This window comes from Xiphophorus hellerii, chromosome 14 (genome assembly GCF_003331165.1).
Source record: "Xiphophorus hellerii strain 12219 chromosome 14, Xiphophorus_hellerii-4.1, whole genome shotgun sequence".
In the NCBI taxonomy this organism is placed as follows: domain Eukaryota; kingdom Metazoa; phylum Chordata; class Actinopteri; order Cyprinodontiformes; family Poeciliidae; genus Xiphophorus; species Xiphophorus hellerii.
Window position 1 is genome coordinate 21556846 of NC_045685.1, and position 11064 is coordinate 21567909.

The window sequence follows — 11064 nt, forward strand, 5'->3', positions numbered from 1 at the left end:
TATAAAGTCTTCAAATCCATAAAGTTTCATCAAGTCTTTATAAGTCTTGATGAGACTTTGCAAATCTCATCAAGACTTAAAAAGTTCTGATGACACCAAGACTTTTTAAGGCAACACCTTTAAAAATATTTTGTGTGACATTAATCAACTAATTAATTGATTAGAAGACGGTTCTCCACAAATCTGGTTCATTATTTGGTTACTAATTCTAGACACTGTAAAATTATACGTCTTACTGGTCAAACAATTATATTCAAGTATAAACAAAATGAGAATTTTTAGTCATCATTCTGTTCAGAAAGGATCCTAACATATTTTTGGTGTGAAATGTGCAAATCAACCCGGAACAAAAGCAAAATACCTTCTTATGAAAAGTTTGGTAAGACAGCATCGTTTTCTGTGTCTTGTATTGCCATTGGCTGAAAGGTCACTCAGAGTGGAAGAGGCCATTATTTTAAAAGCAACATAAAAAGCCACATTACAGGTTCCAAATGAGAATGGGAACCTTAATTTTTGGAGATATATCCTTCGGTCTGATGAGACCAAATGCAATTGTTTGAGCATAAAAACTATTGTTCCATTTACAGAAAAGGGGAGAAAGCTCATCAAATGTCTTAACTTTAGTCTCATTGATCAAAAGGACATTCTTCTAGAAGAGGGACGAAAATTTATCCTGGAATGTAAAGTCTGAAACGTTTAGTGTACTCTATAGAGACTTAGATGAAACGTTTTGTTTTTCCTTTGCAGAAAATGTCCAAGACTATCTCTGTATTCCTGGGAGTCCTCTGCTGTCTGGTGCTCAGATCCTCTTACTGTAAAGGCGGTAAGATCCTGGTGTTGCCCCATGACTGGAGCCACTGGATCAACATGAAAGTTATCCTGGAACAGCTTCACTCCAGGGGTCACAAAATCACCGTTTTGCACTCTGATAAAAGCTGGTACATCCCCAATAACTCCTCCATTTACAATTCAGTTCATATTCCATCACTCTTGGACGACCTGAACTCGAACTTTTATGTGACAATGATGCAGGATGTCATGGATTGTCGTGGACATTCTACTTTTATACGCTCATTTTGTCAACACAGTTTGATTACACTGATGTTAAAACATAGCCATAAGAGTTTGGTGAACTTGGCAAGTAAAGTTTTACAGGATAAATTACTAATAAAGAAGCTCAAGGATACCAAGTTTGACCTCATGTTGACAGACCCTGCGTTTCCTATGGGGGTTATTCTTGGTGGTTACCTCAAGCTGCCAATGGTCTTTAATGTCCGCTGGATCAATAATGGAGAGAGTCATCAATCCATAGCTCCATCTCCTGTCTCCTATGTCCCTGTATCAGGAAGTGAACTTTATGATCAGATGGATTTTCTAGAGAGGACAAAGAATATGTTGCATTATCTCTACAGCCTTTATGAGTTGCACATTGTCGTTAACCGAGCATACGCAGATCTCTTCCAGAAATACTTCCCTCCTGGGACTGATTTAGTTTCTTTGGAGCTCTCAGCTGATATCTGGCTTTGTAGAGGAGATTTTATCTTTGACTTCCCTCGGCCCACCATGCCCAATATGGTTTACATAGGGGGCTTCCAGTGCAAGGAGGCCCAACCTTTACCTGATGAGTTGGAGGAATTCATGCAGAGCTCTGGGGAACATGGGGTGGTGGTCATGTCTGTAGGGACAATTGTGTCAGTTCTGCCCCCTGAGATCACAGAAGCCATTGCTGCTGCTTTTGCTGAGCTCCCTCAGAAAGTGATTTGGCATTTTGATGGTGACAAGCCTTTATCTTTGGGAAGAAACACCAAGCTGGTGAAATGGCTTCCCCAGAATGATCTCCTGGGACATCCTAAGACTAAAGTCTTCATAGCCCATGGAGGAACCAATGGCATGTATGAGGCCGTCTATCATGGTGTTCCTGTTCTGGGTTTGCCTCTGCTATATGATCAGTTTGACAACTTACTCCGACTGAAAGTTCGTGGTGCAGCTAGGGTGGTGGAGGTCCGATCACTGACCAAAGACAATTTCCTGGAGGCTCTAAAGGACATCTTGGAGAATCCATCTTACCGTGAAAACAGCCAACGTCTCTCTCAGCTACACCGTGACCGACCAATGTCTCCAATGGACACAGCCATCTTCTGGATAGAGTACGTCATCAGGAACAAAGGAGCGACCCACCTGCAGTCCGCAGGTTTCAGCCTGCCTTGGTATTCCTACTTCTGTCTAGATGTAGCAGTCTATGTATTGGCCATAACTGGAACCTCCATCTGGGGTTTCATGTTTGTCTGTAGGTTACTCTGCTGTAAGAGGTCCAGCAAGAAGGTCAAACCAGAGTAATTAATCAAATTACTTCAGTTTTTATAAATATACAATTTTGCTACAGGGTTCTGCCTGTAGCTGAAGCAAAAACAACAAGCTGTGCAATATACCAACATTTCTTCCTCATATTCAATGTTGCGTTAAGACCATAAAACTCATCTAAACTACATTAAAATGTTAATTCTGGACATATCAATTGAGAAAACTAAAGTGCTTTTTGCAACAAATCTGTTTCTGAAACAAATATAAATAAATGTTTTCTTCCTATTTTTAATTGTCAAATTTGAATCTTTAAATTCTAATGATTACAAAAAATGTATTGCTGAACATTTTCTGTCTGCAACTGATTAAAGTTGTGACTTTAATACTTTTTTTGAGCATGACAATTCTTTCATCCACACTACTTAACCCTTCAGTGCCGCTGATTGTGACATCAGCCGCTCTCCTCTTGACTGGTTGCAAATATATAGCCATAAATGTGTGCAACAGTTTTAAATGGACATATGAGAACATAGAGCTGAAATGACAGTGCTTGCATGCAATAAGGTGACAAGGCAGCATTTAACCATAACTTTTGAGCTTTTTTGTGTCCATCGCTGTTCTATGGCATAGCGGTACGCACTTTGTAATGAACATGGCAATCAGTCAGATTTAATGAGGAACTCATTATGTCGTAACACAGACATAATGAGTTCTTGTTTTCTGATTATAAAAAATGACATGTCCAGGAAAAAGGGATATTGGATCCCCTAAATTATGTTAGACAAAATAAAAATGACATTTGTTGGGTATTTAAGAGATTATATGAAAAAGAAAACACCCACAAATTATCGACTAAACTCATACAGATATGCAACGTAAGTAAAACAAGCAGCCTTTCAGCACAAGCACAAATGTTTTGTAACTTACCTTTAGTACATGTATTGGACTTTGTCCCACATGCTCAGGCTTGCTGACTGAGACGTGAGACCAGTATAAAATACAATCCCGCTTCCTGACGATGGACAGCTCAAGGCAAACATCTGGAATAGGATTAATCAAAATTCAGGTTTGATTTTTCAGTTCACGTTATTATGAAAAACATATTTCATTTTGTTCATTTTCTAACTGCTTTTTAAGTTGATCTGAGTGTGATTAAATACATTTGTCTTCTGCCATTTTCTTTTACATTTCTGTTAATAAGTAGTCAGTACTTCATCGTATTTGGAATGTAACAAAGACCATTACTCTAAAAGCAAGATAAGAAGCCATATTGCAGTTTGCAAATGTAAATGCAGTCCCTAATTTTTGGAGTGATATTCTTTGTACTGATGAGACCAAATGTAACTGAGTATAAAAACCATTGCTAAACTTGTCAGAAAAAAAGAGCTTGCTAAATATCTCGCCTTCATTGATCCAAAATACATTTTTCCAGAAGAAAGAGGAAAATTTCTCCTGGAAATTCCTAGAATTTAAAACATGAAAAGTTTAGTAAACTCTTCAGACACTTAGATTAAACTGTTGGTTTTTTAACCCTCTGGGGGACTTAAAAGACCATGTCATTGGACCCAGTAAGCATTTTACCCTGTGAGGGATCTGGAGGGGTCATACTGATACAGCAAAGGTTTTTCTTTGTGGGTCATTTCGCAAACTGTCGGTCTGATGGGAAAATCCTCCCGCTTCCCCACTGTCTGACTGTGACATCAGTCGCGCTCCTCTTGAGCGTCACACTTACCTTTTCAATCTGAAGTAAATAAACATAAGTCATACCCTTTTCCAAAATTCATCTGCGTGATATAAAAAATCGTTTTGTTTTTCCTTTGCAGAAAATGTCCAAGGCGGTCTCTGTATTCCTGGCAGTCCTTTGCTGTCTGGTGCTCAGATCCTCTTACTGTAAAGGCAGTAAGATCCTGGTGTTGCCTGTTGACGGCAGCCACTGGATCAACATGAAGGTTATCCTGGAACAGCTTCACTCCAGGGGTCACGAAATCACCGTTTTGCACTCCGCCAAAAGCTGGTACATCACCAATAGCTCTTCCATTTACACCTCAATTCATATTCCAACAGTACTCGATGAGATGGACAGGAACTTTTACATGAAAATGATGCAGGATGTCATGGACTGCCGTGGCCATCCTACTTTTATACGCTCATTTTGTCAACACAAATTGATTACAATGCTGTTAAAAGACATGCATAAGATCACATCTATAATGACTAATAATATTTTTGAGGATGAAACACTAATGAAGACACTCAAGGATACCAAGTTTGACCTCATGTTGACAGACCCTGCGTTTCCTATGGGGGTTATTCTTGGTGGTTACCTCAAGCTGCCAATGGTTTGTAATGTCCGCTGGATCAATAATGGAGAGAGTCATCAATCCATAGCTCCATCTCCTGTCTCCTATGTCCCTGTATCAGGAAGTGAACTTCATGATCAGATGGATTTTCTAGAGAGGACAAAGAATATGTTGCATTATCTCTACAGCCTTTATGAGTTGTACGTTGTCGTTAACCCAGCATACGCAGATCTCTTCCAGAAATACTTCCCTCCTGGAACTGACTTGGTGTCCTTGGAGCTCTCAGCTGAAATCTGGCTTTGTAGAGGAGATTTTATCTTTGACTTCCCCAGACCCACCATGCCCAATATGGTTTACATAGGGGGCTTCCAGTGCAAGGAGGCCCAACCTCTGCCTGATGAGTTGGAGGCATTCATGCAGAGCTCTGGAGAACACGGGGTGGTGGTCATGTCTGTAGGGACATTTGTGTCAGTTCTACCCCCTGAGATCACAGAAGCCATTGCTGCTGCTTTTGCTGAGCTCCCTCAGAAAGTGATTTGGCGTTTTGATGGTGACAAGCCTTCATCTTTGGGAAGAAACACCAAGCTGGTGAAATGGCTTCCCCAGAATGATCTCCTGGGACATCCTAAGACTAAAGTCTTCATAGCCCATGGAGGAACCAATGGCATGTATGAGGCCGTCTATCATGGTGTTCCTGTTCTGGGTTTGCCCCTCCTATTTGATCAATTTGACAACCTACTCCGACTGAAAGTTCGTGGTGCAGCTAGGGTGGTGGAGGTCCGATCACTGACCAAAGACAATTTCCTGGAGGCTCTAAAGGACATCTTGGAGAATCCATCTTACCGTGAAAACAGCCAACGTCTCTCTCAGCTACACCGTGACCGACCAATGTCTCCAATGGACACAGCCATCTTCTGGATAGAGTACGTCATCAGGAACAAAGGAGCTGCCCACCTGCAGTCCGCAGGCTTCGGTCTGCCTTGGTATTCCTACTTCTGCCTAGATGTAGCAGTCTTTGTACTGGCCGTAACTGGAACCTCCATCTGGGGTTTCATCTTTGTCTGTAGGTTACTCTGCTGTAAGAGGTCCAGCAAGAAGATCAAACCAGAGTAATTTATTTAAAAATTACTTCCGTTTGAATAAATATACAGCTTTGCTACAATGTCCTCCCTGTAGCTTAACCAAAAACAACAAGCTGTGCAATATACCAACATTTCTGCCTCATATTCAATGTTAATACCATACAATTGTTAACTATCTTACATTAATATGTTATTTCTGGACATATTGAATTTAGAAAAAAAGGGATTTTGCAACAGACCTGTTTCTCAGTAAAATACAACATTAATACTAACATTAGAAGATGGTAGTATTAATGTTTATGAAGGAGGCCTGTCAAGAAAAGATCATAGGAAAAAGCCACTGGAAAAACATCACACTTTCAGGAATATTTGACTTTTTATATTAAGGGGGGTTACTTTTAACAAAAGCTTTTTCTCTGTGTAGTTGATCGCTCCTCTACAACTTCTATGACATTTTCTGTACACAACTTATAAAAGATGTTGGCTTTAATCCTTATTTGAGAGTGGCAATTCTTATACCCACATAACTTTGAGAGTATAATTGAGAACGACTTTCTTGCCCTCCAAGGAGACTTAGTAATTTGCTTCTTTGCTCAGAGAAGTACAGGTTCAAAAATGTTTATGTAATCTGAGTTGCGAAAAGAGGGTATAAAGATCTTGTAAGAGTAGCAAGGCCTAGAAAAACTGTCTTGTATTCTTGAGATCTGTGTTCATTGCACATCGTCCTGAAAAAGGTTCTGCTGTTGCACGTTTTTACTTCGTACTAATACATGATTGGCCTGTGGTTTTCCCAACTGAAAATGGTTGTACAATTCTACTGATTTTATTCGGTATAGTCCCGAAACAATGGAAAGTTAAATACTGTTCAATATGAGTCTTCTGTAAATTTGTATACAGGGAAACAAAAAAAGTTATGTTGATGGCTGAGATTTAAACGCAAGACTTACATGCTGAAAAGCAACCTGAATTTTTTTTTGCCTCTGTCACAATAAATCAGTCTTTGCAGTTTCTCTACTTATTGTCTTGCTGTCATTCTCTGACTCCCGACTGGATCAAACATTTTGTTCTTACGAAGAGGACATGTCAAGGAAAAAGGGATGTTGACTCAGCTTAATTTTGTTAGGTAAAATAAAACTCAGATTTGGTCTTTTAGAGATAGTGTGAAAAAAAGGAAATGTAACCACACTTTCCGCAGCCCAGCTATTGACTAAACAGATACAGATATGCTACATAATTATACCAAACAGCCTTTCAGGACAAGCAATAAAACTTTGTAACTTGCCTTTAGTACACATACTGGACTTTGTCCTACAAGCTCAGACTCGCTGTGAAATGTGAGGCGAGTGTCAAATACAATCCGGCTTCCTGACAATGAACAGCTCAAGGCAATCATCTGGAATAGGATTCATCTAGATTCAGGTTTGATTTTTCAGTTTACATTATTATGCAAAAACAACTCCATATTGTTCATTTTCTAACTGCTTCCCGAGATGATCTGAGTGAACTAAATATGTTTGGATTCTGCATTTTTTACATGATGATAAATGCATAATTGATACTTCATCAAATTTTAACATAACAGAGGCAATTACTCTAAATGCAACATAAAAAGCCATACTGCAGTTTGCAAAATGGGGCAGACACCTTATTTTTTGGAGTCATATCCTTTGGTCTGACGAGACCAAATGTAATTGAGTATAAAAACCATCGTTAAACTTGTCAGATAAAAGAGAAAAAGCTTGACAAATACCTTGCCTTCGTCGATTCCAAGTAAATTCTTTTAGAAGAGGGAAGAAAATATCGAGTGGCAACTCTTGAATTTTAAAACACAAATGGTTTAGTGGCCCTGCGACAGACTTGCGACCTCTCCAGGGTGTACCCCGCCTCTCGCCCGGAACGTAGCTGGAGATAGGCACCGGCAACCCTCCCGACCCCATTAGGGACAAAGGGTGAACAGAAAATGGATGGAAATGGTTTAGTGCACTCTGTCTTAGATAAAATGGTTGGCTTTTAAGCCTCCTGCAGTCTTAGGAGACATGGTCCACTGGACCGATGAGCTTTTCATTATGTGTGCAGTCCAGCAAGGTTTGACCCCCGAATACACTTTTACAAGGTTTTTCTTTGTGTGTCGTTTCGGGAACTGATTGACTGATGGGACGACACTTAACCATTGTCTGACGGTGACATCAGCCGCACTCCTTCTGGGCGTCATGATAACACCGTGGGAGGGTTAAATGATTGTTCTTACCATTTGTATCTGAAGTAAAGAAATTTGATACGTTATCCCCTCTTTTAAAAGTTCATCTGCTTGGCATAAAAAAACCTTTTTGTTTTTCCTTTGCAGAAAATGTCCAAGGCGGTCTCTGTATTCCTGGCAGTCCTCTGCTGTCTGGTGCTCAGATCCTCTTACTGTAAAGGCAGTAAGATCCTGGTGGTGCCTGTTGATGGCAGCCACTGGATCAACATGAAGGTTATCCTGGAACAGCTTCACTCCAGGGGTCACGAAATCACCGTTTTGCACTCCGCCAAAAGCTGGTACATCACCAATAACCCTTCCATTTACACCTCAATTCATATTCCATCTTTCTTCGATGAGGCAGACAGGAGCATTTTCATGAAAATGCTCCTGGATGTCATGGATTGCCGTGGCCATCCTACTTTTATACGCTCATTTTGTCAACACAGTTTGCTTACATTGATGTTAAAACACAACCATAAGAGTTTGGCACGATTGTCTAATATAATTTTAGAGGATGAAGTGCTAATGAAGAAGTTAAAGGACATGAAGTTTGACCTCATGTTGACGGATCCTGCTTTCCCTATGGGTGTTATTCTGGGTGGTTACCTCAAGCTTCCAATGGTCTTTAATGTCCGCTGGATCAATAATGGAGAAAGTCATCAATCCATCGCTCCATCTCCTGTCTCCTATGCCCCTGTATCAGGAAGTGAACTTCATGATCAGATGCATTTTCTAGAGAGGACAAAGAATATGTTGCATTATCTCTACAATCTTTATGAGTTGTACGTTGTCGTTAACCCAGCCTACACAGATGTCTTCCAGAAATACTTCCCTCCTGGGACTGACTTGGTGTCTTTGGAGCTCTCAGCTGATATCTGGCTTTGTAGAGGAGATTTTATCTTTGACTTCCCCAGACCCACCATGCCCAATGTGGTTTACATAGGGGGCTTCCAGGGCAGGGAGGCCCAACCTCTGCCTGATGAGTTGGAGGAAATCATGCAGAGCTCTGGGGAACATGGGGTGGTGGTCATGTCACTGGGAACACTGGTGTCAGCTCTGCCTCATGGGATCACAGAAGCCATTGCTGCTGCTTTTGCTGAGCTCCCTCAGAAAGTGATTTGGCGTTTTGATGGTGACAAGCCTTCATCTTTGGGCAAAAACACCAAGCTGGTGAAATGGCTTCCCCAGAATGATCTCCTGGGACATCCTAAGACTAAAGTCTTCATAGCCCATGGAGGAACCAATGGCATGTATGAGGCCGTCTATCATGGTGTTCCTGTTCTGGGTTTGCCCCTCCTATTTGATCAATTTGACAACCTACTCCGACTGAAAGTTCGCGGAGCAGCTAGGGTGGTGGAGGTCCGATCGCTGACCAAAGACAATTTCCTGGAGGCTCTAAAGGACATCTTGGAGAATCCATCTTACCGTGAAAACAGCCAACGTCTCTCTCAGCTACACCGTGACCGACCAATGTCTCCAATGGACACAGCCATCTTCTGGATAGAGTACGTCATCAGGAACAAAGGAGCCGCCCACCTGCAGTCCGCAGGTTTCGGTCTGCCTTGGTATTCCTACTTCTGCCTAGACGTAGCAGTCTTTGTACTGGCCGTAACTGGAACCTCCATCTGGGGTTTCATCTTTGTCTGTAGGTTACTCTGCTGTAAGAGGTCCAGCAAGAAGATCAAACCAGAGTAATTCATCAAAGATACTCCCTCATTCAACCACAAGAACTGTTAGAATGCCCCACGTTTGGAGGCCTTAGTCCTCGACGCGGACATCGCGGGTTCGACTCCCGGTCTCGGCGACCTTTGCTGCATGTCCTCCCCCCTCTCCTCGCCCTCTTTCCTGTCTGCCTACTGTCGCAAAAAATACGAGCCCATAGCGCCGCAAAAACTCTTCGGAGAAAAAAAAGGAAAAAAAAAAAGAAAAACGAGCCACCAAAGCATCAATGACGTCTTGTTGGTCTCAGAGTGACTTTTTTCGACTTAAACAGCGACTAGTCCAGAGATTTTTTAATTCAGACAAGTGATGTAACTATGATAGACACACATCTGGAGAAATCTATTAAGGCGAGTCCTGATTTTATACCAAGTCTTAGATTTAGATAAAAACTTTAATCTCAACATTAAACCATAACACCTCATTAGATTCCCGAGGGATCAGTAAATTTAATTAAATTGTGTTTTGAGTGTTCATTTGCTCATTATTGAACTATTTACTTCTTAAGTGTAAATATAGAAAATAAATTGTAAATCTTATTGTGCTTGCTTTTTTTGTTTAATTATTTAATCATTGTGTGGTAAGTTTGATTATTAGTAACTGTAATTATTAATAGTTGCTTCCGTTGATTCTTCTTACTTTCTCAGCTAAAATGAAATTATCTTTGTTGTTTTAAATAAATCCTGAGAATAACAGGAAATCTTTGTGTGTTATATGCTCCCATGCAATGATTAGTCTTTCTGGTGTTTAAAAACTGGACATGGCCAATTATAAACAAGTTATTGAGATCCATTGTTGTCCCTAATATTCCAGGAAATCAGACGGTTTGCTCCTAATTCAGGCAGAAATCAGCTTTCTGACCTCAGTTTGCACAGCTTTTAGAGATGAACGCATCTAATTTTAAAGTCATCAGGTCAGGAGAAGATAATTAATGATGAATTTGTTTACAACGCTCAAGTTTGTACAGTTTATGAAGGGACAGAAAGACTTAAATGTTATCTATATGAATTAATTATAAACATAAGTACAAAGTGGCAGCAACTGTTGAAAAAAATACAACAGGGAAAATTATTCAAAGTCTAATCGGAAGTCCAAGAATGAAGCTAGAACATGTTATTAATGATTCATTCATTCTGAAGATAACAGAAGATTTTAAATGAAATACATTTTGACAGAAGTACCTCCCATATTTAAATAAACTACTAGAAACGGTTTGTCTTGCTGTCGCCATGCCGGGTTGGACTCGAGGTGGAGGTCACATTCAGGTGGCTTCCTGTTTAATCGTGTTTATGTCCGACTGCAGGCTGAGCGAGGTTCACACCGGGGAACAGAGGGAGCTGGAGACGGGTCGAAAAGTCTCACAGGACTTTCGGCTCACTAGGTACCAACTGGGGTTATTCAATAAATCAGAGATCTGTGACAT

The 11064-nt window shown here is 40.6% G+C and overlaps 3 protein-coding genes across 5 annotated transcripts; all 3 read left to right on the plus strand.

Moving 5' to 3' along the window:
• Nucleotides 1-852: 852 nt before the first annotated feature.
• On the plus strand, nucleotides 853-2620 carry LOC116733014 (UDP-glucuronosyltransferase 2B31-like). Its single transcript, XM_032583652.1, has one exon. The coding sequence runs from the start codon at nucleotides 868-870 to the stop codon at nucleotides 2335-2337; it is 1470 nt and encodes a 489-aa protein (XP_032439543.1). The 5' UTR covers nucleotides 853-867; the 3' UTR covers nucleotides 2338-2620.
• A 622-nt stretch (nucleotides 2621-3242) lies between these two features.
• On the plus strand, nucleotides 3243-6697 carry LOC116733009 (UDP-glucuronosyltransferase 2B20-like). Its single transcript, XM_032583639.1, has 2 exons — nucleotides 3243-3367; nucleotides 4125-6697. The coding sequence occupies exons 1-2, from the start codon at nucleotides 3320-3322 to the stop codon at nucleotides 5712-5714; spliced, it is 1638 nt and encodes a 545-aa protein (XP_032439530.1). The 5' UTR covers nucleotides 3243-3319; the 3' UTR covers nucleotides 5715-6697.
• A 113-nt stretch (nucleotides 6698-6810) lies between these two features.
• On the plus strand, nucleotides 6811-9744 carry LOC116733011 (UDP-glucuronosyltransferase 2B15-like). 3 transcript variants are annotated; one of them, XM_032583641.1, is made up of 2 exons: nucleotides 6811-7102; nucleotides 8028-9744. In XM_032583641.1, the coding sequence occupies exon 2, from the start codon at nucleotides 8031-8033 to the stop codon at nucleotides 9615-9617; it is 1587 nt and encodes a 528-aa protein (XP_032439532.1). In that variant the 5' UTR covers nucleotides 6811-7102; nucleotides 8028-8030; the 3' UTR covers nucleotides 9618-9744. The 3 variants fall into 3 exon arrangements, with proteins under 3 accessions (XP_032439532.1, XP_032439533.1, XP_032439534.1); XM_032583642.1 differs by lacking the exon at nucleotides 6811-7102 and adding an exon at nucleotides 7848-7945; XM_032583643.1 differs by lacking the exon at nucleotides 6811-7102 and having other exon boundaries at nucleotides 8137-8218; nucleotides 8509-9744.
• Nucleotides 9745-11064: the final 1320 nt, after the last annotated feature.

Coding starts and splice junctions, on each gene's coding strand:
- LOC116733011 (XM_032583641.1), top strand. CDS start 8,031: ATGTCCAAGGCGGTCTCTGTATTCCTGGCAGTCCTCTGCTGTCTGGTG.
- LOC116733014 (XM_032583652.1), top strand. CDS start 868: ATGAAAGTTATCCTGGAACAGCTTCACTCCAGGGGTCACAAAATCACC.
- LOC116733009 (XM_032583639.1), top strand. CDS start 3,320: ATGGACAGCTCAAGGCAAACATCTGGAATAGGATTAATCAAAATTCAG. Junction 3,368..4,124: donor TAGGATTAATCAAAATTCAG/GTTTGATTTTTC, acceptor TTTCCTTTGCAG/AAAATGTCCAAGGCGGTCTC.